The sequence below is a fragment of the Battus philenor genome, unplaced genomic scaffold, assembly GCF_028537555.1.
Source record: "Battus philenor isolate CCGP_79_NKW_IND1 unplaced genomic scaffold, ilBatPhil1.0.hap1 SCAF_28, whole genome shotgun sequence".
In the NCBI taxonomy this organism is placed as follows: domain Eukaryota; kingdom Metazoa; phylum Arthropoda; class Insecta; order Lepidoptera; family Papilionidae; genus Battus; species Battus philenor.
This window is the reverse complement of record NW_027181691.1, coordinates 3,504,141-3,530,358: the sequence shown is the minus strand read 5'-3', so window position 1 is coordinate 3,530,358 and position 26,218 is coordinate 3,504,141. Positions and strand designations below refer to the sequence as shown.

Sequence of the window (26,218 nt, the reverse complement as noted above, 5' to 3'; positions counted from 1 at the left end):
ATTACAAGGTAACATGACCTTAACAGAATATCGACGAAATAAGATGGACTTACATTGCGCTAAACTTCACTTTTACGTAATAATTTATAATTTTATAAAAAAATATATTAATATAAAAGATATCTCTTTTAAACTAAACTACACAAGTGACTTACAAATTTGTATTTAATATTTATACTTTTCACACACATGTGCCATGTTCGACTTAATAATTTATATGCATTCTCTACCGGTAAGAAAAAGAAGGAATACTTTACATGTGAAATACTATACTTTTTATCTAATCTACAGCATGATTGATAATTGATTTAAAAGCTATAACTAGATTGATGACATCACATTTTCTGTCAAAATTTATTCACATTGATTTAAAATAATCTATATTCATTTTGATATGTAGTTGTCTTGATTTTGAAACCAGGGTGTTTCATACATTAATTGACAGGAAATGATATATATACATTCACCCCTTAATTTTTTTACATTTGTTACCAATCATTCTCTATATAAATAAACAGAATCACTATTTCTCAAGATCACGCTGTAAATTGGAAAACATTTTAGGTCTTATTTATGTTTCCTAAAGCTTGTAAAGGGCAATTATATATAAAATTACAATTTCATACTGCTACTTGCATTTGCAATCTCGATAAACAATATGCAATCGGAACGTAAAACATAAATTTTTAAGATTGACGAACGGCGTCAATCTTAAAAATTTATGTTTTTCACATGGTCAATTGTATTTTGCCTATCGCCGTGTTGGAAAATCATCAAAATTATTTATTTACGTATCAGAAAATGTAACTAATAATGTTATTTATAAAGAGGCAAAGCATTAAACACTTATGTTTTTCAAATTACATTTTTTTCAAGGTCGTAATAATTATATTTAAACATATTATTATTATTACTTTAAGAGAAGATAATAATATACACATAAATATGTAAACATATACATCATAGAATAATTCTGCCAATACAAAATATTATGCACCAAAAGATTTTGAATTTTTTAAACATATAACGATTTGCTGATCTAATAAATTCCAACTCTTGTAAATATTCTTTCATTAGATTAACGTATATAGTGATGTTTAACTAATAATTATTTAATTCGAGAATGACGACATCTTTTATCAAGCACTATGTAAAATATTATATAGGATTTGATAATTTAAATATGTTTTTAATCATCAATTTTTATTAATTATAGTTTTTTTTATTTTAAATGTTTGATTCAACATATACATCCGACTTAGGGTGGTATCATTTTTGTGTTCATATACATCCGGTATAACACAATTTCGTTTACAAAATCGTGCACAAATTCAATTTCAAGATATTATAACACAAGTAGGCGTTTACACGGACTTTTTAACCGTCAATAAAATGTCAATGCTAAAAATAATTTTCAATTATTTTTAACATTGTAACGCTGGTTCGGAATGCTAATCTGCTGTAAACCGTCCAGAAACTCGACAGCTGTTCTTTTTAATAGAAATTTAACAGATGCAACTGTTGAGTTTAACAATAATGCGTTTGCTACAGTCTGACATATTTAAGTCTCATCATACCTTACTTAAATTTACAAACATTAAAGTAGTCGATATTCGATTTAATCAACACGCTTGCCTGTAAGTCCAGACAAAACGTTTTTAATTTTCAGCTATAATAATACCGAAACCGCTGTACCTCGCCTAAGATAAATGCGTGGCGGGACGGCGGAGACAATATGGGTTGTTCTAGCCCATTAGTCCGTCGTCAACGCTCGCGGCAGCGCTCTTTTTTTTTTCCTCGGACTGTACAGTGGTTTAAATATAATTCTTTTCAAATAAATTACATTTCTTGACTGTGTACTCGTATATATTTAAACTTTAATATTGTACCAAAACATAAATAGATAATATCAATTGATCTCTGTCATTTTCTTTCTTTAACTCTTCTCAGCATCACCTTTCGTTTGCTTTTCTCCTCTCAACTCCGTCTGTATCTCGCTGAAACTCTTTCCTTTAGTCTCGGGAACGCAGAAGTAAATAAAAATACAAGTAAGTATACACATTCCACTAAACATCCAATAAGTGATCGCCGGCCCGATAGAAAGAGTTAAGAAGGAGAAGTACTTGGTTGTGATGAATATAAAGATAGTGGTCACCATTAAGCTGGTGGTAACGCCTATCGCTCTTGCGGGTCCGTCGAATAGCTCAGCTATCAGCACCCACATGAGAGATCCAATTCCTGTAAGTAATTAAGGTGTATTATTTTATATATCTAAATTTTGTCCATTTGCAGTGATAGCTGCGAAGGAGATTGAGATCAAAGAAATACGGTGGTACGAAGACGAACGAAAGTACTTATACGTGGCCCATTGGATTGACAAGTTGAAGTAGCTGAGGGCAGACATTTTCGCTGATTCTTTAACGTTTTGGAGTTAATGACACTCTACCAAGAGTCCAAATGATTGAATAATACTTTTACCCCGTCTTATTATATGGAATATAAACTTAAGCTACGACCAAATAAATCATAAGTAAACTGGAGGTGGCTCCAATGATACTGAAGAGAAAGCTAGAAGGTATCTGACGGACCAAAAAGTAATGAAGTAGATTTTAGAAGGAAAAGGTCGGTCATATTGCAAGGAACCAAGATTTCTTGTGCAAGCTTCTGCTAAAATGGGATCAAAGAAGGCCACAAATACGATAGCGTGATGGCATCATTAAGGTGACGGGCAAAAACTGGACCGCCTCTGCCCAAAACAAGGAAAAGTGAAGAGAAATAAAGCAGAAGAAACAATTACACTAGTTTTATGGTTGAGGATAGCTGAAAAAAGTAATAAAAATAAACATTACCTGCGCTGTAACTATAGACGACTAGTATAAGCGATATGAGAGGCAGGTAGTTCAAAAAACCGAACACTTCCACGTCTTCTTTAATTTTGAAAAATACACCTAATCCGACCTGAAAAATAAAATCTGTATTATTTCAAACTGTAAGAAAAGATTTTTTAATGGTTATTACTCTTGTAAATAGGTCATTAAATTTAAAAAAAAACAGCATCACGTTTGGGATCATAACAATACTTTATATTACTTAGTCTTACTTAGCCAGGCAACATAAACGAGGTCAAAGGAAGTGGCTGGACAGCGCAAGGACGGTCATCGATGCGATTTTTGGGAGACTATGTCATGCAGTAAACATATATCATTTATATTTAGCCTGAAACTTTACTACCATATTCAACCTTTAAACAGAATACCATAATATTAACACCGTATTTCTAGATCAGGCATCTAATTTACTTTCGAGATATGATGCGTAACGAGAAGTAGTATCTGTCATTTTGATTATCAACAGCATTTCAGCCATAGGCCTCCCTATAGATTACCAATGGTTGGAAGCGAGCGTTCATAAACTTAATAACAAAAATAAGTTAAAATTCTCTGCGGTAATAAAGCAGAATACCCGAGGAGGCTTAAAACCAGGCAGAAGATGCACCTCGAGGCTTTAAATTGTCAGGACGCGGTTCGCAATGAGCACCAGAGCTCTGTTCACAGTTGTAACATCGCGGATAAAAATAGCCTTCATGATTGCCTAATAGCAGGCGAAGACATCATAAGAAGTGATAATAACTGTGACATGTGATCGAAAACGGCAAATTCGATTCTAGAGATTATACATAGACTTTGAATTATATATCGGGGACCAAAAATATCAAAGATCCGTGTAACAGTATTACCGAAGTAACATATTTTATCGCGCGTGGTGAAATGTCGCCCTTGTGATTTGTCTTTCTAAGATAACTCTTGTTTCAAAATGTACCATTACATAACTTGTATAACTATTACATGACAGCAGTGATAAGTTTATATAGGCCCGTAATTATAAATGAGCAAGGTGTATAACCGTTGCTCCACCGGATGTGAGTGGCGAAGTAGATACAGGTTTTAAGTTGTTTCTATAACGCAAGCCTTTTTATAATGCCACCTATATTAATAATAATAAAATTAAATGCTTATTTAAATAAGAATGTCGTACAAAATAATTAAAAGAAATAAAAATAAACTCGTAACGCCTAAATTTCGTCTTTAAAAAGTTAAGAATTTTCTTATGTGTACCATGTACTAAAAAATTAAAAGAATATGAAAACTTGAAAATTAAACAAAAAATTGATAGTACATGAAATAGTTTTTTGCTATCTTTTTTCTGGAGTTACTTGCTACTTGTCTCGATTTTACCCTGATTACGTTGCTCCGTATATAAGATTCTTTTTTTAAACGCAGACATTTTTTTTCTACAATTTCAGTTAATACGAGCAATAATACTTACGAAAGGTCACATCGGACAGTGAAAATATAGACAAGTGTATTTGCTCAAACATTTGCAATAGTGTACTTTAGTAAATAGTAACCGCTTGCTAACTAACTGCTAATTATTCTTTAAATAATTCATTTTAAAAATACATCACTACGTCACAGTGAAAATAAATAATAAACCTTTTATTTTATGATAATTGCATGTCTAATTCAATGGAGATATCGTTGTATATTTAAAAAAATTAGTATTGCTTGTAACTTGGGTACATACATATGATGATAATACTACGTGACATAAATTATCTAGGATCGATGGATTGAATTTAATCTTGACGTTGATTTATGGGACTATAATTTAAACTACTGTAATTTATCATAGCCGACGTAGTTCAAGGAATCGCTTATCTAAAGTGGCAGTAGTCGGGGCACATCACTTGTCACACATGGAACACACATGGCACATCACATGTGACACATGGAACCATTGGTCGTTGAAGTCGATAGGTTTTCAAGTGGCAACCACGAGCTGGAAGTCGGGACACCTGTAGACCTCTTGCTAAGTCTATCGACGATATATTTATGGTCATTGGTAGTCGTTGGATGCTGGAGTTTTTTGAGTGAGGCCTATACAATGTAATGTAACGGTTGGTATGATGATGTTTTTAGCCATTCAAAAGTTAAATCTTACCATCCCAAAGAACATGCCTATGAGAGAGGTTATCAATATCTGTTTCCTCTTAAATTTGTCGCCCAATATTGTGGTGCAGAAGCTGGCCAGGAGCTGGATCATACCGATGACGACCGACGCAATCTCCGGACTCACGTTGCTGTTGGTCGACACGAGAATCGTTTGCAGATAAAAGGAAACCGCGTTAAAACCGACAAGTTGCGTACACGCACAAAATACAATCGTTATTGCAAACGATTTAAGAACAACTCGATCTTTGAATATACTGATTTTATCGATTTTTTCGTCGTTTTCCGTTTGTGCATACGTTGCTATCTCTTCTTTGGCCAGTTGTTCGGAATCACGTAGGTATGTTAATACTTCTAATGCTTTGTCGGTTTTTCCTGAAAATATTTAGTGATGTCAATACAAATTTACATTTTATTATTCATATCTTTTTTATTCTGCTCAAAATAGAAGTAATAGTGTTATTTCTACAAGCTTTTATATTTGGTATCTCAAGAAAAAAACGTGAAATTTTTATATTACAAGTATTTAGGCTAAGAACGAACATCCTTAACTTAGAAATAACAATGAATATGTTTTCTATCGGAAAGACTTTTGGTAAACAATTTTGAAACGTCAAAACATACGTCATATGTGTTTAATTTATTAAATAAAATACGTTTCAATATTCTACCGTGACTTTATTGCTGACTGACACCGCAACGAAAATCGTAAAAAATCCTAAATTAACATAAATTTTATTATACCTAAATTGTCATGTATTAAATTCATAATTCATGTAATAAATTCAAAAGTATTTTTTTTTAAATTGGCGCCATTTTATGCTAATAAATGACAATGACCTGAAACGATTAATAAAGAATTCTATTTTCTAATTTTGAGATATATTTTTGGCCAGTTTTAAAAACTTGAAATGTCACTAACTAAAAAGGAGAATCTAGTCAATAAAATATTTATCTGAGGGTCAAACAAACAATTCGAATTACACAACTGCCACCGCTATATCATACTACCACTGCATGTGCGGAAGTGGCTAAATATTGGTCCTTTTCTTACTGAAGATGTAAATGTGAAGAATAAGCAAAATATACTACTGAGAAACACCTTAAACGTGGTAAACGACTAGGAACAATTTTGCTCAAAGTCTGAGATAGATTGCAGATAAACACCGCAAAATAAATAATTTAATTATGTAATAATATCATATACATATATATATATATATATATATATATATATATATATATATATATATATTATAGCCTAAGTTACTTAATAATTATTTAACACTATAATAATAAATAAATATAGTCGATTAATATCTAAGTTAACATCCTCTTAGATATTAATCGACTATAAAACGACCATAAGGTTAGGAATAGTTTGGCTGTGTCATTGCTTCTATTCAAACATCATATACACACCTTAAAGAGCTGTTTGAATAGGCTATAACTAGCACGTTGAAATAACGAAGGTCGAATTACAGATTGCCATTAGCATGAATCGTATGCTCTAGATTAGTTGAAACACATTAATTCTGAAGAAGAGTTTGATTCTATTGTATGTTCGCCGAGCGGAGTTAATATAGCGCTCTTTTAATTGCTCTTTTATAAGCATATGAAAGTGACAGATATTTGTAATAAGTACTAACAATATTTGAAACTAACTTGAGTTTGTTGTGGCCTCATTTAAGAGCAAGGCACATTTGGAACTCATGTGTCTATAAGTCAAAAGATCTCGCTAAAAGAGAGATCGTTTGAATCTTGTATCTATGAAATTAGGCTATTGATGAAGTGCAGAAGTGTTCACTGTAAATGATTCTAACTTGATTTTAAATTAATAAATTACTAAAAATATATAAAGATGATTTTACACTTATTTTACAACTTATTTAAAAAGAGGGCCATTAATATCAATGTGTTTTTAAATAATTTTCTTCATCTGATCCAGTGCCTGTATCTTAAATTATTAACAATTATAAAAACGATAAAAAAGTTTTTTGATTTTCTAAAAATAGTTGTAGTATATTTCGGCCAATGTGGATTGACGTTTCGCCACCAATGTAAACACATCCTTAGGTAGTTGAGACTAAATATTGAAATATAACGTTTTGTCATTTTTAAATGTTATGGATTGTCAAAATCTTTCCGTAGAATGTAATGTAGAAAGTAATGATTTAAAAATACATAAACTTACCTTTTGAATGTAAAAAGAACGGGGTGTCGGGTAGAAATAGAAGAGGTACACTCGTGACCAAAATCACGACCGCGAAGATTGTGTTAAATGTTACATACGAAACAAACGGTCCGACTGACAATGTGACCACAATACCCAAGGAAGAGAATATTTGTAGGAACGTACACAGGGAGCCTCGCATTTCTTTCTGTGAAATGAACATGGTTAAATTAAACAAGTTCTATTTACAAATATTATTCTCTTTTTCTCGTGATCGTACTTCAGAGGTTTTTAGCTCAAAGCGAGAACCTTTCTTCTAATATACCATATTATCAAATCTTTAAGATAGGCAAATTATTTTAATTAAAATCCCGTAAACAACTACATTATTTTCAACAGCAATAACAAAGTTTATATAGCTATGTTGGCTGCAATACATTAATTCACCGCTAGTAATGTTTAAAAGAACGTAGAAACTTCAAAGGTAATAAAATATAATATGGTTATAGGCGTAATCTCAATTCTAGATTGCTATTTTTACTTAAATCCGTTTACTACAGAAGCGGATATTAAAAAAAATATGTTGAAGAACACGTTCTTTCGCATTTTATATAAAACTAGATATGCTCTGTGTGCGTGCTGCTGCGTGGCATTTACTTATCAGCTTAAAGCTTTGCCAGAGTCAATTAAAACAAAAGAAAATAACCAAGTTCTATTATGAAAGAGAGAGAAACCTCGTTATGTCACATTTTTCATTGATAATATTTCACCTTATACTTACTCCAATCGATTATTTAGTGTACATCCGACATTTTTTCAAAGTCTGTTTACATTTAACTATAGAGTTTAAGTAGTGATATGATGTCGTTGCTGAAAAAAGGTTGGGAATTCCCCTAAAAAAACGCGATAAGTAATTTTGGGAGTCCTCTCCTGATTTTAACCTAACACTGTTTAAGATATCTAAAGACAAAAGAATGGTAGGAAATCTGAAAGTACTAGATCAGGGCTATATAGAGGATGCGTTATCACTTCTTCTCTAGACTCACTTAAATTTAAACAAACTTTAAAGAATTACTATTATTATTGTTTACTATTGATAGCTAAAGATGTATGAGATCTATCTAGAGTTGAGAATTAATTAACAAAGAAGAATCAACGCAAATTCGACACATATATTCTTAGTAGAGTTTCAGGTCAAAATAAATTATACAAGCCATTTGTTTAGTAGTGGTTACTAAAATACTCGTAATATGTAGATGGTAAGGCGTTATTGCAACACAAACATATTGCATAGAAGAGACGGGACAGTCAAGGCTATATAAAACGTATTTTAAGTGGTTCTGTCTGTTCAATTGCGGCACAATTTTGTAATAAACTTTAATTTGCATTAAATTTCCAAGTATAAAGTGCCACTCAACTTGGTTTACTTAGCCCTCGTCGAAATCACTAGTGAATCGAAGGCTTTGCTGGGATTTCTAGAGGAATTTAATTGGCTAAGCTAAAGCCTACCTTAAAACAAGAACCTTAAAGACAAGACAAATTCTTTGCAAGGTGAACACAGTGTGGAAATGATATACAAATAATTATTAATTTGGACTATTGGAACGTAGATTGTATAGTGTTTCTACCATCATTGTTATAAAATAAAATGTATGTATGTTTCTGAACGTTTAATAAAAAAGTTAGTTCTGTTTGAATCTCATAACCGGCGTTTTATTATACACAGTAATATTTGCTCACCACCGTTTTCTAGTAGTAATAGATACTGCATTATAACCCAACAATGAAATTGACACTCACGCTTGCAATTTCGGAAGCGTAAACTGGCACAGCTATGAAGAGAAATGAATCAATTGCGCCATTCACAGTGCGTCCCAAAATCAGCATCCAAATGTCCGTTGCGAAGATAAATAGTAAGGCTATGATCAGCTTCGGTACACATGTGAGCAGTATGCAATATTTCCTTCCAATACTGTCCATCAGTACGCCAACAAGGAAGTTTGCTGCAAAACGGGACAATATATCGCTGATGTAATAATATAATACCTTAAAGGAATAATACTAAAAATTTTTGTATCTTATGTACAAGTCTTCGGAAGATACTGGATGCAGACCACTTCCAACGGTTCCTATTGGTGAAAATCTATAGGTGAAGCGTATGCGCAGCAGTCTGAAGTAGTGATGATGCAAACTCTACTTATGATGACATGCATTTTATATTAAAATGTAGACGCCGTTTTGAAACTTTACTACCATTTATGGGTATATATTCCCTCTATTTGATGTGAAAGTGTCGTTGAATTTTTAGACTACCTGATAACTCCGACAAATAGTTAGTCATTTGATGTTACAGAAACCTATAGAATTTTTAAAGAAACCGAATAAAGTGACTATCTATGCGTAGCTAGCGTTATATAGAGAATTTTTAACACCTTATCCTACCTGAATGAAAATCTAGTCTATATATGAATCTACACTATATTTATTGTGTTAAGTTTGTTGAAGCTTAAAAATGTTTAATCAATGTAGATGGCACCCATTCTTTTGATGAATTTTTGACCGATTTTGCTCTATTCCTTCCTTTAGTCTTGCGTTTTATTGGCAGTAACTTTAAATGCATCCTATTCAATAAGGTGTATTAATCTAAATTATATTTATTGTAAGTTAATGCTAGTTCCACTACAGTTACGGCTACGGCTGCACAAATTATTATGAATATGATGAATAATGATGAATCAGGTTAATTTACAAAGTATACTGGCCAATGATCCTATGGATACTATCCAGGAACCTTCCTCTTCTGTAATTGTCCGGTTCAGAGGCGTCTCCTCTTCATCCGTCAGCTTAACCAGCATCGGTGATGACCACGCCAAGCCCATGCCCGTGGTTAGTACGCTCAAGTTTACTGCGAACAATAAATTAATTAGTACATGTTACGGAATATACAATTTACTATTTCTTTAATAATTGCCTGCCTGAAAACTCTAAAAATATTTATATATTTGTGTATCATGTGAAGATACACCATAGACCAATATTTTTCAACCTTTTATGTGCCATGCCCAAACTTAGCCTTTTGTAAATTCTTACGCCTCCTATGTAAGATGTATAGTGTTAATTCCACTTTTGAGTTGTCCTCCTTAATAATCAAATTACCCCTCTGTGGGGCGTGGGCCACACGTTGGAAAAGATTACCATAGACATTTCATTTTAGATGATTTATGTGCATAAGGTAATAAAACTTTAGAAAAAAGGCGATATACGTAAAATTACTTCTCGTGTTCACACGAAAAATAAAGATAAACTTAGATATTCCTCCAGGCTTCATAAAATTTTTAACTCTTTTATGGATATCTGTGTCTAGCATGTAACGTGTCTTTGTTTTGTTCATTAAGTTCGTAAAATAGTCCTATTATAATGTAAAGGACTAACGTATTAAGGGTATTGCAAAAATGACAACAAAAAAGACAGTCTGAGTTTGTTGTGGACTTTTCTCAGATAAGATCGCATTTGGAACCCACGTGTTTTTGAATTGAAGAATCGCTCAGAAACTAGAATTATAATAAGGTCCCATTCTAATTCTATTTTAATTGACTGCTTTGTGAGAAGTTGAATAAACTCTGTCGCGTGATGAACAGGTTTTTTAGTAGCCATCATGAAAAAGGTACCAAAATTTTTTGGACTTGTAGCAAAATTAGATATCGTGCACAAGTGGTCATTGTAAATAATCCCATGAATAATAAAATGAATAAATAAATGAAAGATGGATTACTGTAGATATTTATATGAGATCAGTCCCTAGTGATTGAGATTTGGTAACAAGTAATTATATTACGCAAATTCAGTCACCTCAAATAACAATAGTCAATAAATAAAACATGACCACGTAGTAGCGAGTGTAACCGCAAAACATTTCACTCGCGAAGGTGCCGAACAGACTTACGTTCAAACCTACTCAAATGTATGTATTTTATTGTAATGTGTTTCCCTTAGTAAACTCAATAAGAAATCATCTCGATTGTTTCATAGTTCCATGGCCTTAAGGAAGTTATTATTTATAACTAACTGTGCCTGTGACTTCGCCCGCGTGAATTTCAAAAAAATATTTACTTTATTGCGGTTTTTTCGTTAGGGAATTTTTCTAAAATAAAAGTAACCTTAGTTACTCCTTATTAAATCATCTACCTGCCAGTATAAATTTCGACTTTTCAGAGATTATCCGGAACAAACAAACAGAGAGATAAAACTTAAAGGAAAATGTAATTTTGATATATGTACCATATCTATATTCATATGAAGTAAAAAGCGTTTACTTTAATATTACAAACAGACATTCAAATTTTATTTATATTTATAGATTGAACTATTTCAATTCAAGTACTATAATAAAAAAATTAAACACAAACATTTTCGCATCAAGTAAGTTAAGACGTCACTCACGAGACAAATAAAAATATGTCGCAGTATAAAGTGTATAATTATAGTTTTTCATAGAGAGATAAACATCACTTTTTGATTAATACTATATTTTATATTTTTATGCAATGAATGAAACGACCAAGATTTTGGCTCGAGGTAACTACATGTAAAATAAAATTTTGATTTTACAAATTAATTAATTTTAATATGGTTGATAGCATAAGACATAATTTTAAATACTAATAAGATAAGACATGATTACTCGTTGTTTACGTTTCAGGTCATAGAGGTCCACTGCAAGGTATAGGTCTCCCCCTAAAATATCTATGGAGGGATATATATAACACCGATCAATATTTATCTTGGATAGATTTACACCGATATTTTGCCGCCAATGTAGACAACAAACCCGCCAAAGTGTACATAACGTACATGTATCTATTATTATAATGGTCTGACGAACACAGTAATACAGTTCATAAAAAAGTTGTCAGAAATATATCACAAAGTTAAAAATACTTTAAAATAGGATTAAAAATATTTCACACAGACTTATTATTTTATTCTTCTCTAAATTCTAAATTTTCTTTGATTAATCTGAAATAATTTTTTATTTATGCATTTATTTTAAAATCGAAACTATGTATATCGCTTTGGTCTGCACTATTGTGGTAAACTGTTTAATTCACCTATTATTATACAGAGGCAGCACTATAATTGTCCTGTTTTCTTTTAGTGGTTCCTACAACGTAATACGAATTTGCGAGGAATTAATAATTATTTTTTTATTTTAACGTTCTTGGTTTGCATCTTAGGTGATAAACCTTAAGTAATTCGTGAACTGAAAAATAAATCTGAGAAAGGTTTGCAAATATTCCTCCGTTTTTGAAGACATTTACCTGAAATATTGATTTTCGTACAACAAGTAAAAATGAGTTGAATAATATTGTTAAACGATTGATATCAATGTGAAGAGAACGTGTCGTTGATTGGGACTCGCTTGTTTATCATTTGGATTTTGGTATGTACCAGTGTAGTGATGAAAAAGGAATAAAAACATTTCACACGAATATATTATATTTTATTTATACTGAAAAATAAATTGAATTCCTCCATTTTGGAATCAAAGGAGATCCGCTACTGGACATATGCCTTTCCCCTATGGGAAACCACTCCTCTGGGAATGAAACCTATGTTTCCAAAAGCAGCGGTGTAGAGCGAAATGTTTTCAACGTCTTCCAACGACTTTCAAAAGTTGAAATTTCCACCATGTAGACAGATAGTTTACTCTGCGTTTGCCGATGCGTGGTCTCTTCTCCAGAACTTTAAAGCTACAGCGGTCATCTATTCTGGGTGCTATGTGGCCTGTCCATTACCACTTCTTGCCGTTCTACGAACCGACTTTGGAGGCTATACCGCCATATAAATTTAGTTGTTTCGTAGAGCGTTATCTCTTTCGCACATCTGACAAAACGTCACATGGTAATGTAGGATGGAGATAATGCTCTACGAAGCCGAAATTAGCCGATTGTCTCTTTTCAAAAGACGATGTGCAATATTTATCCCCGGGTGTTTATGTTCTTTTTTTCTTGATATAAGCACAAAAAATTGGATTGATTAATATTGAAAGATAATTGATACGTATCATTTCAAGGAACATCTAGTAAAACCTGTTTGATGAGATAATAAAATTTGAATTCCGGACATTGCACTAACAGTCTGAATTAATGAAGACTGAAAACATTTATAAAAAATTAAATATTTTATAGTGTTACTTGAAATAAATTAAAAACGTTAATTTCATTGAATATAAAGATAAAGTATGCTAATGTCATTACTTTTATGTACAGAAAGTAACAAACAAAGGCATGTAATTAATTAAACAAATTAATCATAGCAAATTTATTTATTTATTTTAAATTACGAGCTACAAAATTATTTGGAATACGAATAACAGTATTATTCTCTCTCCTTTTTCTTAGTCGATAAATGCTATCTGCTAGGCATATACCTCCGCCAAAGATCGCCACGATGATCGATCTTGCACTACCCGCATCTAGCGAATTCCAGTGACGTTACTTATTATGTTAAATTGCCGTGTAAGTAAATGAATGATAAATTTAAAAAAAATATATTTTTTAATTTATTTCAATTTTGATTATGCTATGTATATTACTGTTGTCATATTGTGTTGTATGTACAGTGTCAAGTATTAACTGTTAGATTCTAAACATAAATATACAAAATTATAATCAATAGCGCCCAAAGTAATCCTAGGTTGTAGAGTGACGACCACTAGCCGCTAAACGCGGCATGGATAGGCTCCCCAATACGACATTAACATGATAAGTCGCTGCATACAGGCAGCGCAAGATCGGCCATTGTGGCGATTTTAAGGAAAGCCTGTGCTTTGCAGTGGGCGTCTATTGGCTAACATGAATGAACGAATGATTGAACGAATACGAACGAACAACATTCGGGATTTTTTTTTATATCTTCGTTTAGGGAGAAGGAAAATTCATATGAAGAGAAAAAATTGAAACTATGCTGTTCACATAATATATATGTGGGGGTGCAGCAGTGAAAACATTTGGTTTAAACCAAGAAATTTAATTAAACAAAAACACTCGTACACTCGTCATACATTGCAAATCTGACAGTTCCGCTGACATTCCCTGTCAATGTCAACCCTTAGAAGTCTTAATGTTGCCCAATAACAATTTGTCTTCCATATATACAACACTTTTCTCTTCCCTTACAAATAATAGAGGCAATTGAAATAAACGTTGTGAAACTTTTGTCAAAAAAAAAAATAAGTTCGTTAATCGGTATCGTCTTTGGTACGCCATCACGTCGATTAGAATAACTTTTGACATAACAAACTGTTACGGCGACGGGTATTAGAATTTTTTATACCAACCGGAATTAGTAATGTCAAGGTTATATGTCATTAATCAAAAATTATTTATTAAGGCAATGCTAACATATAATCAGTTGCGATTGCAGCCAGACAGTTGACCAGCGAGATTTTTTACTGTAGACATTAAGTAATTGCACATATAATTACATATATTAAGAAATTTCATCAAATATAATAGTAAAAAATTCGAACGACAAAAAGTATCCCCTATTAGAAATAACGAATAATCTTTATTTAAACTTAGTGATGATGCATAAATTTGACACAAAATAAAATAGAAGAACAATCTACATAATCGATGATTAAAAAACATAAATATATATAAACCTTATCAAGTTTAAATTTGGTTCTACGTTTTTATAAGTAGTTATAAAAACATTAGTTGATGTATGACGATAAAAAGTTGCGTTTCCAGTTGAATATATTAACGGCTAACATTTATACAGGGTGTCTGATGGCAGTTTTATATTTTTACATACTATTACTTGAATAGTATTACCTAACTATGGAAGTAATTGAAAATAAACGAGTTTCTCAACAGCAATGTAGCAGTCGACTAATCGTCACGTTGCTTGTCGATAACTTTGTACACACTTGGATATTTGAGGGATAAGTGAAGGACGTAAATGTAAATCGTTCCTTCAGAGATTCCGCGCAACTGCTTAGGATACGAATACCCCATGGCCAAGGCCCAGTCGATGTTCATGGACTCACAAAAACATTGTATTTGTAGAAAACAGTTTATGTGAAAAGCGGGACTTCTTAAACTGATTATAACGATCTTCATTGCCATCCTTCTACAATTCAAATTATCCAAGAACTGGAAGATAAGATATGAATTTTTTTGAAAAAAACAAGATTTTTTGCAGCGTCGAGAATTATTTTTAGTTAAATAGCCACGTCAACTGCCCAAACTTCGTTACTGGTGTCCAAGAACCTGCAACCCCGATTACAAAATCAAAAACTAGTACTCTGCCCCAGTGTGACTGGACCTTTTTTTTCGAAAATGCTCGTAACCAGCTGACGAATGACATTTGTGAGAAGTATCGATGCAAGATTACGGATTAACTCCAGTGGATTTTTTAATGGGGCTACCTCAGTGACAGTTTTCAGTAACAACATCCGAACTCTTGTGAATTTAAAGAAATTATTCATCGAGAAATCTGCACAATTGAACCAAGTTTACTGCAGCGTGTGGCGTAAAATACTAGACTCCGTTTTGAAGAGTGTTGCAACTCGAAGGAAGGCATTTGGATTCCATCATTCAATCCTTTAATAAAACTTTGTTACAAATATGACATCTTTTATTTATGTTTGGAAACGTTATTCTGTCACCAGACACACTGTATAAAAAAATAATTATAAATTTACATAAGAAACGATTTAAATAATTATGGCGCAGTTATAATATTAATATAAATTAATTAATAATTAAAATGTTATACTAGTCAAACGACGTAACTATATGACAGATAAGCTATAGATAGTCATTTCGTATAAAAAAGAAGAAGTAAAAGTAACTTCGTTATGGATAAAGGAATAATATTTCAAAGAAGCTGCCTTATGCATTTTCATAGATTATAGTTCTGCAAGGCTTGGAAAGGTGACTTTGTTACCTATTTGCTGATAATATATAGTAAAAGTTAATATATAGTACACACTATAAAAATATCAATGGTTTCAGAAAAAATATATAACATTATCATAATATAGTGGAGAAAGGTTAATCAAAATTCCTATATTAATTATAGTTTATTATCTGTCTCTGTATACTTTGTACTCCCAGAGGTTATTGACCAGTTGCATTTCTATAAGATAAAATTAATTAATGTAACATATTTCAGAGTGATCACTTTATACAGATTGATTGGAAGAAAGTGTAAAAGCTTTCAAGTATTTTACTGACAAATAAGGTATACATTTATACCTTTAAAGCTTTTACGTATATAATCAATTATATAACGTGCGAAATTTCCTAGAAGTAGACTGCACATTAGAGTATATTCAAATTAAAAAATCGTCTTAGACCACATCAAAGTAGCTTCTCAAAAGCAATGGTTATGCTTATATATAAGAGTACGCTACTCTTGTTGCTTTTAAAAAACTCTGCATAGTCCTAAATTTAAAACATAACTCATAAAAAAAAAAAAACAAAGAAATTGAATAGTTCTTTAAATAAAGTCGTACATTAAAATCATGGATACCTAAGATGTTTAAAATAGAATAGAACAGTGTTTCTTAAACAGTGTTCCGGGGAGTTCCCAGGTTCCAAGATCATTCAAGGGTTCCACGAAAGTTATGTGCTTTTTATAACATTCTAGGAAGTAACATAAGAAAAGTTATAAAAATTTAACGATTCAAATATATTCCATTTACTAATCTGGATATCCGCTGCAAACGCGATTGTTCGACGTCGCGAGTTGGTCTACCTTAGAATTAAATATGTTTTTTGTATTTTAAATAATTATATATGCTGTTAGTTTTCTTAGTAAATAAAAAAAATGCAACAGTCCATCGTCGCGAATTGAAACAGTGCCTTCGGGACTAATCAGGGGTCCCACAATGAAAGTGACTACAAAAAAGGGGATTCCACTTATCAAAAAGATTAATAAACATTGGAACAAAGTATTCTTTATTACGGACAAAAAATAAAAGTATATTTAAGAAGTATGTTCAGTGAGTTTTTTTTTTTTAAATCTATCATATCATTATTTCTGTCGAATGTGGCAAGACAACTGCCACTTCCACTTGCTAATCCTTGGTACTATATTCATTACTTCCATCTAGGGATTGCCTTGTTCCTAATTCGATTATATAGAAAAACCCCGAGCACAGTCCTCTTTACGACATATTGAGCAACTGTCAACTTGTCAACGAGGCTATCTTTTATAAAGTAACTTACACCTACAGCACATAAATGTTCATAGATATTTTTTAACATTAGACTGCTTATCAATACTTGTAAGAAAGCACCAAAACTGCGGGACATATTTTGACTTCGTGCCGTCAGGTAAAACTCTCATTTAAGCAAACATCAATCAATTTCAATAATTATTTTTGTACGATTTTCCCATACGGTGGTTTTAAGAAGTAATGTTATAGAAAAAATAAATTAAAATACGTTATGGGTGTAGCATCAGAGAGACGTATACATTCATGTCAACAAAGACACTCTGTCACTTGCAGCGCAAAAGCGCTGCGTTGCAGTTTTCTATCAAAAATAATGCAGCGCTTTATCGCCGCGTAGCAATCGAACGGTTAATTTCACAATAGAGGCCCTGTTTCAATGCCGTAAGTCATCCGAAGTAATTTATAAATTAGATAGAGTATTCTATATTGAATATCTTGATAACATTTGAAATTAGAACATGAAGTTTGATTAAAAAGATTTTCAGTAGATCGTCTTACAAGCTGAAGATATAAAATAAAAATCTTAAGATTCATATTAATTGATTCAAACCGTTGGTGTGCAAAAAAGTCTTGTTATTTTTCTTTTCAGTTGTTGAAAGCCCATCAAGACTTAGGCCTTTCCCAAAATCGCCACGATGACCGGTCGGTCCACTTAGTGGGGACCTACCCACACCGTGTCTACCAACTCGCCTCGCCACTTGCACCACAAATAAATACGTTCTATTGAAAATAATTTTTATTGAATATTTTTAAGAACTTTCTTCCAGTGTCAATATAAGGTAATATATATGAGTACTAACTCACAACTCACATCTTATAGTCTGCAACAAATACGACCTCAACCAAAACATGGCGTCACACGGTGCCAAACATGGCTGCCTGTTTGAGCAGTGAGACAGATATGTCAAAAGATTTACCCTATGGTGTATAGTAAGTTCATATTATGGGATACACAGCGAGACGCAATTTTTCTTATTTAATTAGAAATTATATATTTTATATTATTTTATGTAAACAATAGATTGTTCAAAGTATGAGCAAAAAAACTTCTCGTTCTTTCAAATTTAAGAGACCGCACTAACTGGTATTCACACACAGTTAACTTAAAAAGCTTATACCTTATTAATATTACCTATTTGTCGGCATCCTCTATTGGAAACGATTAAATTATTCATCAGATTTCAAAAATGATCCATGCACGTAAGTAAATGTTGCATATACTTTACTGCGTAATATTTAAAAGGAAATTTAAATTTAGAATAATAATATATTTTTTGCACATTTTACACGCATTGATTTATATGTTTTTTCTGTCTGTTAGACTATATGATTTTTATGACTTGTAAATGTTTAAAGTCAAATAAAAATTAGTATAAAAATGGACAGTCTATTCCTCTTCACATAGAACACGAAATATCTTTATGATAAGCCACTTACTAGTTTTTGCGATAGCATCGTATAAGGCATTAGTTTGTCTGTTACAATCTATCTGTGTCAAACTTATTATTTCTATCATTAAGGCACGACCGTACGACTATAGAATGCTGCACAACGTTACGTTAGAATTACCCGTCACTTTAAAATGTTACGACCACAAATTCAAATTCAACAACTCTTTATTTAGTATTCGATCTCTTATTACATCAAATTGAGTCTATCACCTTCTCAGATAATAAAAGCCTTATAATTAAAAAGAAGATGCTAAAGAAAAGCAGTTGGGCTACATATATTATAAAGTAAGATATAATTAGATATTTATAATTGCATATGAACTTCGAAGTAGACCGGAGTTTAACACATCATTACTAAGGTGTACTATCTTTTACGTAGTCATTTGTAGTCATACATTACATAGTCATTTAGCATACAAATGTTTTTTGATATTTTATTTAATCTAGCAATAGAAGCTTTTTTTAATGCTATCTGTGACCCTTGTCAAAGTGTGTAAATTGCCAGCTATTTAGCATTGAGACTTGCGATCGTACGTCACAGATTTGATTCCCGGGTTACATTCGTATATAATTCACACTTTGTGCTTTAAATATATAGGATTACTGCCGTTCACAGATAAGTATTCAGAGATGGGCAATAGTGTCCTCTGGGTGCCATTATACGATACTGCGATCGCCAACGCGCCTGCCAAGCGTGGCGATTATGGTACATCCTCCATTGGATTACTTTTTTTTTAATTACTTAATGCCCCCCTCTTTGGAGACCTCGTTAACGACCTTATAACTCGGCTAAGGGGTTTTTTATTTTACTCTTTTATTTCACTTTTTCGCTTCATCCTTTACAATCCATGATATTACTATTTTCTTCTATCTTTCACGATCTCTTTCTTCACATTGAAATCGTCTCCCATGCAACACTTTCCCTCCTTCATCTTTTTTTTTAGACCAAATTTTGCTACATTATCATATTTTATTACATTATCACATTTTTGACTCAATTATTAATTTTATTTTTATACAATTGTAGCTAGTTTAAGTATGTATTTACCTTTTCTTATTTACTAAACTAATACTGATTTATTCACGACTAGGTTAGAGTTTTGCTCGGCTCTTTTTGACCTATAAACATCTTTGAAGGACGCCTTGCAGTTGACGTATATGAGCTAAAACTTCGCACATTTGCTATATAAAGAATAACAAACAAAGTGGTGCCTTAGGTATACAAATTTTGTTTTTGCTTCTGGAATTTTTTTTCTGTATATCACTCGTACTATCAGACACTCAATTTTGGGTGGAATAACTATGACATTTAAATAAGGATTCGTTTAGTTAGAATGAAATAACAGCGACGTATATCTGATATTTGAAAGTCTACTCAAATATTCTAACAAACACAAACTCCCTCTTAATACATCGATGACGATTTCGAAAGGAGTCAACATGGCGATACGGTACCTCGGTTTGAGATTGCGAAATAAACTGTCGTTGTACGTGCTCATATAATGATTTTCGTCTACAGTTATATCACAAACGTGAAATCTATTGTAAACAAATACTTCACGGTTCTTTAGATTCGACAACATTGCTGTTTTCGCTTATTTAATTTAATTATGTCGCATAAATAAACATTCTTGCCAAAATTTTGTGTGCATGGATCTGCGTGATATACAAAATGGAAAAACCGGAAACAAAATCAAATTTTGTATAACTGAGATTCGACTTAGTAAATCTTTATCATCGCCTCGACTTCCGGTTTTGCAGCTGCCAGCATCCAGCGACTCCTGCGACCTTGACTACTGTCCTGTCTTCTGTCCACCTAGTGGACAGCCTATCAACAAAACATCTATGGGATTATGGTTGCCACTCGAGAACCTTTTGGTCTCTGCGGTCGACAGTTGCACCAGCGATGTGCCCCGTCTACTGCTACTTTTGACGAACAATCCTTCCAGCTACGTCCGTGACCTTGATCCTTAAGTAACGTTTACAGTTTGACACTAACTGATCTTGCCGGCCAGTTGCTTAAGTGGACATTTAATGTGGTAAGTTAGCCCAAAACCATTTAAATGTGACCTCGGCTGTGCGATTAAGATACGCGTTCTGACAATCCGATGTAAGAGTACACGGCAGTACCAGACAAACAAACATTAAAACGAAGCATTAACCTGAATAAACTTTATAAGTACGAAGAGTCAGTTATAAGGGAAAATAGTATTTGACCTTTGAGGTCAAATCTCTTAGGGAAATTGGTAGCGAGAATTGAACGCTTTAACAATACAAAAAGCGTCAAATTGCCAATTACAAAATTGCCCTCGTCCTGTGTAGCATCAATACAACAAAGAACTAACCTCTCCTGAGTTAGGTAATACACATTGAGCCATTGGTATTCACAATAGGCAATCCATTCACTTCGCAGTCGGCAATAATCAATCATACGAAACGAAGCATGTGTCATTCACTCGATTGAATTTAAAAAAAAAGTATAATGTAAACTGGTTCAAAGGGAAAAATTAAAAAACCTTTACTAGTCCTTTATCATCATTTCAGACGGAGTACATGCATTTTTATATCGATACTAGCTGATCCCGCAAACAATGCTTTGCAAAAAAATAAAGTTTTTTATTAACAAATAAAAAATAAGAGTTGATCGTAGAAGGGTGAAAATTTATGGTTGTATGTATTTTTGTATGCTGTATTATAAAAAAATAAAAACAAAAAAATTTGTATAAAAAAAATATAATAAAAAATTAGGGGTGGACCACCCTTATCACTTAGGGGTATAGAAAATAGATAGTAGTCGATTGTCAGACCGACTTAATACGCATATAAAATTTGGTATAAATCGGTCAAGCCGTTTCGGAGGAGTACGGTAACTAATATTGTGACATGGAAATTTTATATATTAGATGTTTTGCTTACAGTGAACTGACGTAATGTTCTTAAATTTTAAAAATAGAACACAATATTGTTTATATAATACCAACAAAAATTAGGTTTTAAAAAAATAATCAACAGAATGGTTTATTATTATAAATTTTCTTTCATCGTCATCATTACAGCGGTAAGATCTCCAGTACTAGATATAGACCTCCCTCATAGATTTTCCATATGACCGTTTGGAATGAAAAGCAACCTGGCTCCAGCGTTTCTAACCACAAGTTTGACATATGAACAGCACTTGCCGTTTTGTATTCTTCACTCCATAAACTTAAAACCCTGCCCTGGCCTGCCCATTTGCACACGTTTAGTTCGAAAACCACTGGATGCAGGCTGTTTCTTACTTACCTATGGGAGAGGCTTATATCTAGTAGTGGAGATCATACGACTGTAATGATCACGATGAAAGGTAATTTAAAATAAATTTTGTTTTTTTTTAATAATAAACTTTTTATATGCACTAAAGAATATTCTGTTCCATTTTTAAAATTAAAAAAAAAAAACATTACTTCGGTTCATAGAAGAACAACGATATAACTTCCTATGGATTTGTTTCAACAAATATAAAGACGTAAGAATGCGTATAAGGGTGTAGTTACTATACTCTGCTCAATGACGCAAATTCGTGCTTCTCCTTAAAACAGTAGATAGCATCTTGTTGCGACTTTAATTGTATATAATGATAAACGCTATGGCGTCATTTTAACACGAACAAGGTAATGGTAAACAACATCAACCTTGTCTTTTGTTCGTCACCGTGACAATACGATACATGGAGCATTCACTGTAGCGACCTAAGAGCTGGGCGGCCTTCCGATCAGGTGAAATAGTAGTACGTAGGGGCCCGAGCCGAAGCTCCCTGGAAATCCCCCAGTTTTGCTAGTATAACAGTGAGAGTTCGGTCTAAAAAAAAGAATACGATTCATTCGGCTTCATAAAAAAATGTTTATTATTATATTAAAACAGGAAGTTGGTTTTTATTTCATTAACAAGTAATGTTTACCTGTTGGTATTTACGGCCTCACCGAGTTTCAAATGTCAAAACCTCTTTAAAATAGCTAACTTCAAGGATTCTGTCGTTAGCACCTGCGCGAATCGTAATATTTTATTTTACCGGATTGGAAATTCGCTAGGCTTATATGGACGGTCCATGGAGTGAATGACCTCAGGGCCACGATGTAACCGAGCTCCTTAACAGCTTTTTTAGGAGATGATCCCGAAGTCAACAAGTCAGATGTTCTATGGAGTGACAGAGCCCTGGGCCCCCGAGGCCACCAATCTCTAGCCGTTTAGACAAACACACCGTGAAGTGATCCAGCGTAAGATCCTCGAGGTCACTTAGCTCTTTAATAGTTTCTTTAGGTGATTTCAGTTATTGAGAGCCCATGATCTTCATGCGGGACCATTCCCAAGGTCACCTCTGAGCACCATAAATCAGATGCCAAATAGAGTAAGAGAGCCCAGGGCCCCCTAGGCCACTGATCTCTAGCCGCTTAGACGAACACTCCATGTGATCGAGTGCAAGGCCATCAAGGTCATCAAGCTCTAGCCATTTAGATGAATACTCCGTAAAGTGACTGAACGCAGGGTCCTCGACGTCACCAAGCTCTTTGATAGTCTCTATAGGTGATTTCAATGATATGCACTGAGGTCGCTAAGTCAGATGCCACATAAAGTAAGAGAGCGCAGATCCGTCGAGGCCACCAATCTCTAGGCGCTTAGACGAACGCTCTCTATAGTGATTGAGCGTAGGACTTTTTAGATCATCAAGTTCTGGCCGTTTAGATGAATACTCCGTAAAGTGACTGACCGAAGGGTCCTCAAGGTCTCCAAGCTCTTTGATAGTTTCTATAGGTGATATCACTTATTGAGAGCTCATGATCTGCATGCGGGATCATTCCCAAGGTCAACAAACTCTAAGATCGCTAAGTCAGATGGTACATGAAATAAGAAAGCGCAGGGCCCCCCGAGGTCACCAATCTCTAGGCACTTAGACGAACGCTCTGTAAAGTGACTGGGCGTAGAACTTTCTAGGTCATCAAACACTGGCCTTTTAGGTGAATACTCCATAAAGTGACTGAGTGCAGAGTCCGCGTGGTGACCAAGCTCTGGCTGTGTATACAAACACTCCGTAAAGTGACTATACATATATAAGTCGCTTAGCTGTTGGATGACTAAGCGCAGGGCTGCAAAGAGGGGACCCCTGCTTAAGCTGTCACTTGAAAAGCATTTAGCCCGATTTGGAGTCCGAGAGGAGCGAACCTTGGCTCGACCTATTGACATTATGAGGTTCTTTATAGAATTTCTTCAGCTAACATTATTAATTTAAAAATATTAACGTTGGGAGACTAAGTGGCGGAATCCCGCCACTTCGTCTCCGTTACTTAACTTCAGAAACGTTCTATCATCAGAAGAAAGAGCTATTCCCTTTCTTCTTCTGCACTAGAAATAATCACATATAAAATTATCAATTAATATTTTTTAACGTAAAATAATAAAAGACTGCGTTATATTTAACAAATAGGTTCCGTATAAATAAATACTAGGAAAAATATAGTTGTACTGTTATTGTTATTTTTATAGCCATCGTATATATGTTATATTTTGCGACACAAAACCATAACGCACGCGGTAATAAAAGTTTATCAGTGACCGAAATAAGAATTTCGGATCATGCGCCATGAAGTTACATGAATATGGCTTTTCCTCAAAAAACATGTAAACAAATGTTTGAAGGTTCTATTTTAAATTTACAATTTTGACATTGAAGTCGAAAGGTCAAATCCGCTTATAGTGGATCTCGAATGATTAAAGGAATAAGTTAAATTTAGAAATAAGGAAAAGTTTATCTTAATATTTATGAGAATGGTTAACAGAATAAGAAAATTTAATTTTTTTTTAATTCAATATCATCGACTTTTCAGCCATAGGATGTCCACAGCTGGGATTACGTCTTCCCCGTAGATTAGCGTCTAACCTTAAAAAGGTCATATGTTAACCTTCTGGGCAGACGTCATACATTTCGCTTGCCATTCCATGATCTCAGTTCCAGAACCATAACGCCTCAGCGGCTTTACTTTCATTACTCTACGGAACTCCCCACTTCCAATTCGATTTTGAAGAAAAATCCCGACCATATCTTTTCCATGGCTCGTTAAGCGACTTTTAATCATTTATTAAATAAATTCCAAATTTAATTAAAATCGATTGTAAGTGTTATTGTTACAAAATTCCGAAATTAAACGTCAAATCGGAAGTTATTATTAAATATGATAATTAATTTAAATAAGAAATCACCTACAATTCGTATATAAATAAGAAGAAGATTAGTGATCGCTTCCGATTACCGCAAATGTATTTTATAGTTATAGAATCAAGGTTACATATCCATACTAATATAAATGTTTAGTTTTACTTCCCGTTATTTCCTTCGTACATTTCAATCACTTTTATTCTTCATCTACCTTCTTACAATTGTGGAAAAATATATTATAGACCTTAGGCAATTTATAAAATATAAATAAAATATCGAAACCTTTATTTTCGCACCCCTTATTTCTTGCGTAAAATCAATTACTTCATTTTATTTCAATAATATTTAGTATAACAACGTTTAAAGGAATGGGAATATTATTTTATTATAAAACAAATAACAGTTAAAATTTTCATCGATCTCATCAATGTGATAATATTGATGGTTAGTTATAAAAAAATTCTCACAATTTTTTTTTCTTTAAAAATTCACTAGACTCAATAAAACATTACAAAACTTACCTACCCAAAATAACCACGGCATATTGACGCAATTCTGCTGTTCCCACAGAAAAACATATTTTTCGAGAAAAAATCATTTTAAACAAAATATAAATACGCAAACAGATAAAAAAAATATTTATTAGAATATTACACTCTTTTTCAAATTACAGCGCGAACACAGTTTTTGACTAGCACATTGCGGTCAACTACACACTTAACTGAGATTGGACTCGAGCATTCACTGCGATTAACTGCTATACCCCATACTATAACCGAGTTCTGCACGTAAGGCACTACCTGGCCTTGTGTCTTAAGCAATCAGAATGAAACGAAGAGTCTTATGTAGATGTCATTTATATTTAAAAAACGTACTTAAGATCTTTTTAACAACGATTAAACAGTTACAACTAATTATAAAATTTAAGTTCAATTAATTTTCCAGTATTTATAATATATTTAGGATATTAACACGAATAACATATATATATGCATAAGTAGATAAACGATTAGTAGTATTATCATAGATTTATAATAACATCGCAACATAGTAAAGATCATAGATTGTTTCCTTGAATCCTATAATTTAATGTGATTGACTTTTTTCAGTTATTTTGCTTTTAAATTAACTGTCAGCAATGTCTAAAGA

General features: G+C 32.9%; 1 protein-coding gene across 2 annotated transcripts; it reads right to left on the bottom strand.

Annotated features, from left to right (window-relative positions):
- Positions 1–1,881: 1,881 nt before the first annotated feature.
- LOC137926042 (facilitated trehalose transporter Tret1-like) lies at positions 1,882–25,694 on the bottom strand. Of its 2 annotated transcripts, none has more exons than XM_068769575.1 (7): positions 25,595–25,694; positions 9,932–10,087; positions 8,983–9,185; positions 7,204–7,390; positions 5,002–5,384; positions 2,850–2,958; positions 1,882–2,238 (listed from the first exon to the last, which is right to left on the bottom strand). In XM_068769575.1, the coding sequence occupies exons 1-7, from the start codon at positions 25,665–25,667 to the stop codon at positions 1,937–1,939; spliced, it is 1,413 nt and encodes a 470-aa protein (XP_068625676.1). In that variant the 5' UTR covers positions 25,668–25,694; the 3' UTR covers positions 1,882–1,936. The 2 variants fall into 2 exon arrangements, with proteins under 2 accessions (XP_068625676.1, XP_068625677.1); XM_068769576.1 differs by having other exon boundaries at positions 25,591–25,682.
- Positions 25,695–26,218: the final 524 nt, after the last annotated feature.

Coding starts and splice junctions, on each gene's coding strand:
- LOC137926042 (XM_068769575.1), bottom strand. CDS start 25,667: ATGATTTTTTCTCGAAAAATATGTTTTTCTGTGGGAACAGCAGAATTG. Junction 10,088..25,594: donor ATATGCCGTGGTTATTTTGG/GTAGGTAAGTTT, acceptor TATTGTTCGCAG/TAAACTTGAGCGTACTAACC. Junction 9,186..9,931: donor ATCATTGGCCAGTATACTTT/GTAAATTAACCT, acceptor CCCGTTTTGCAG/CAAACTTCCTTGTTGGCGTA.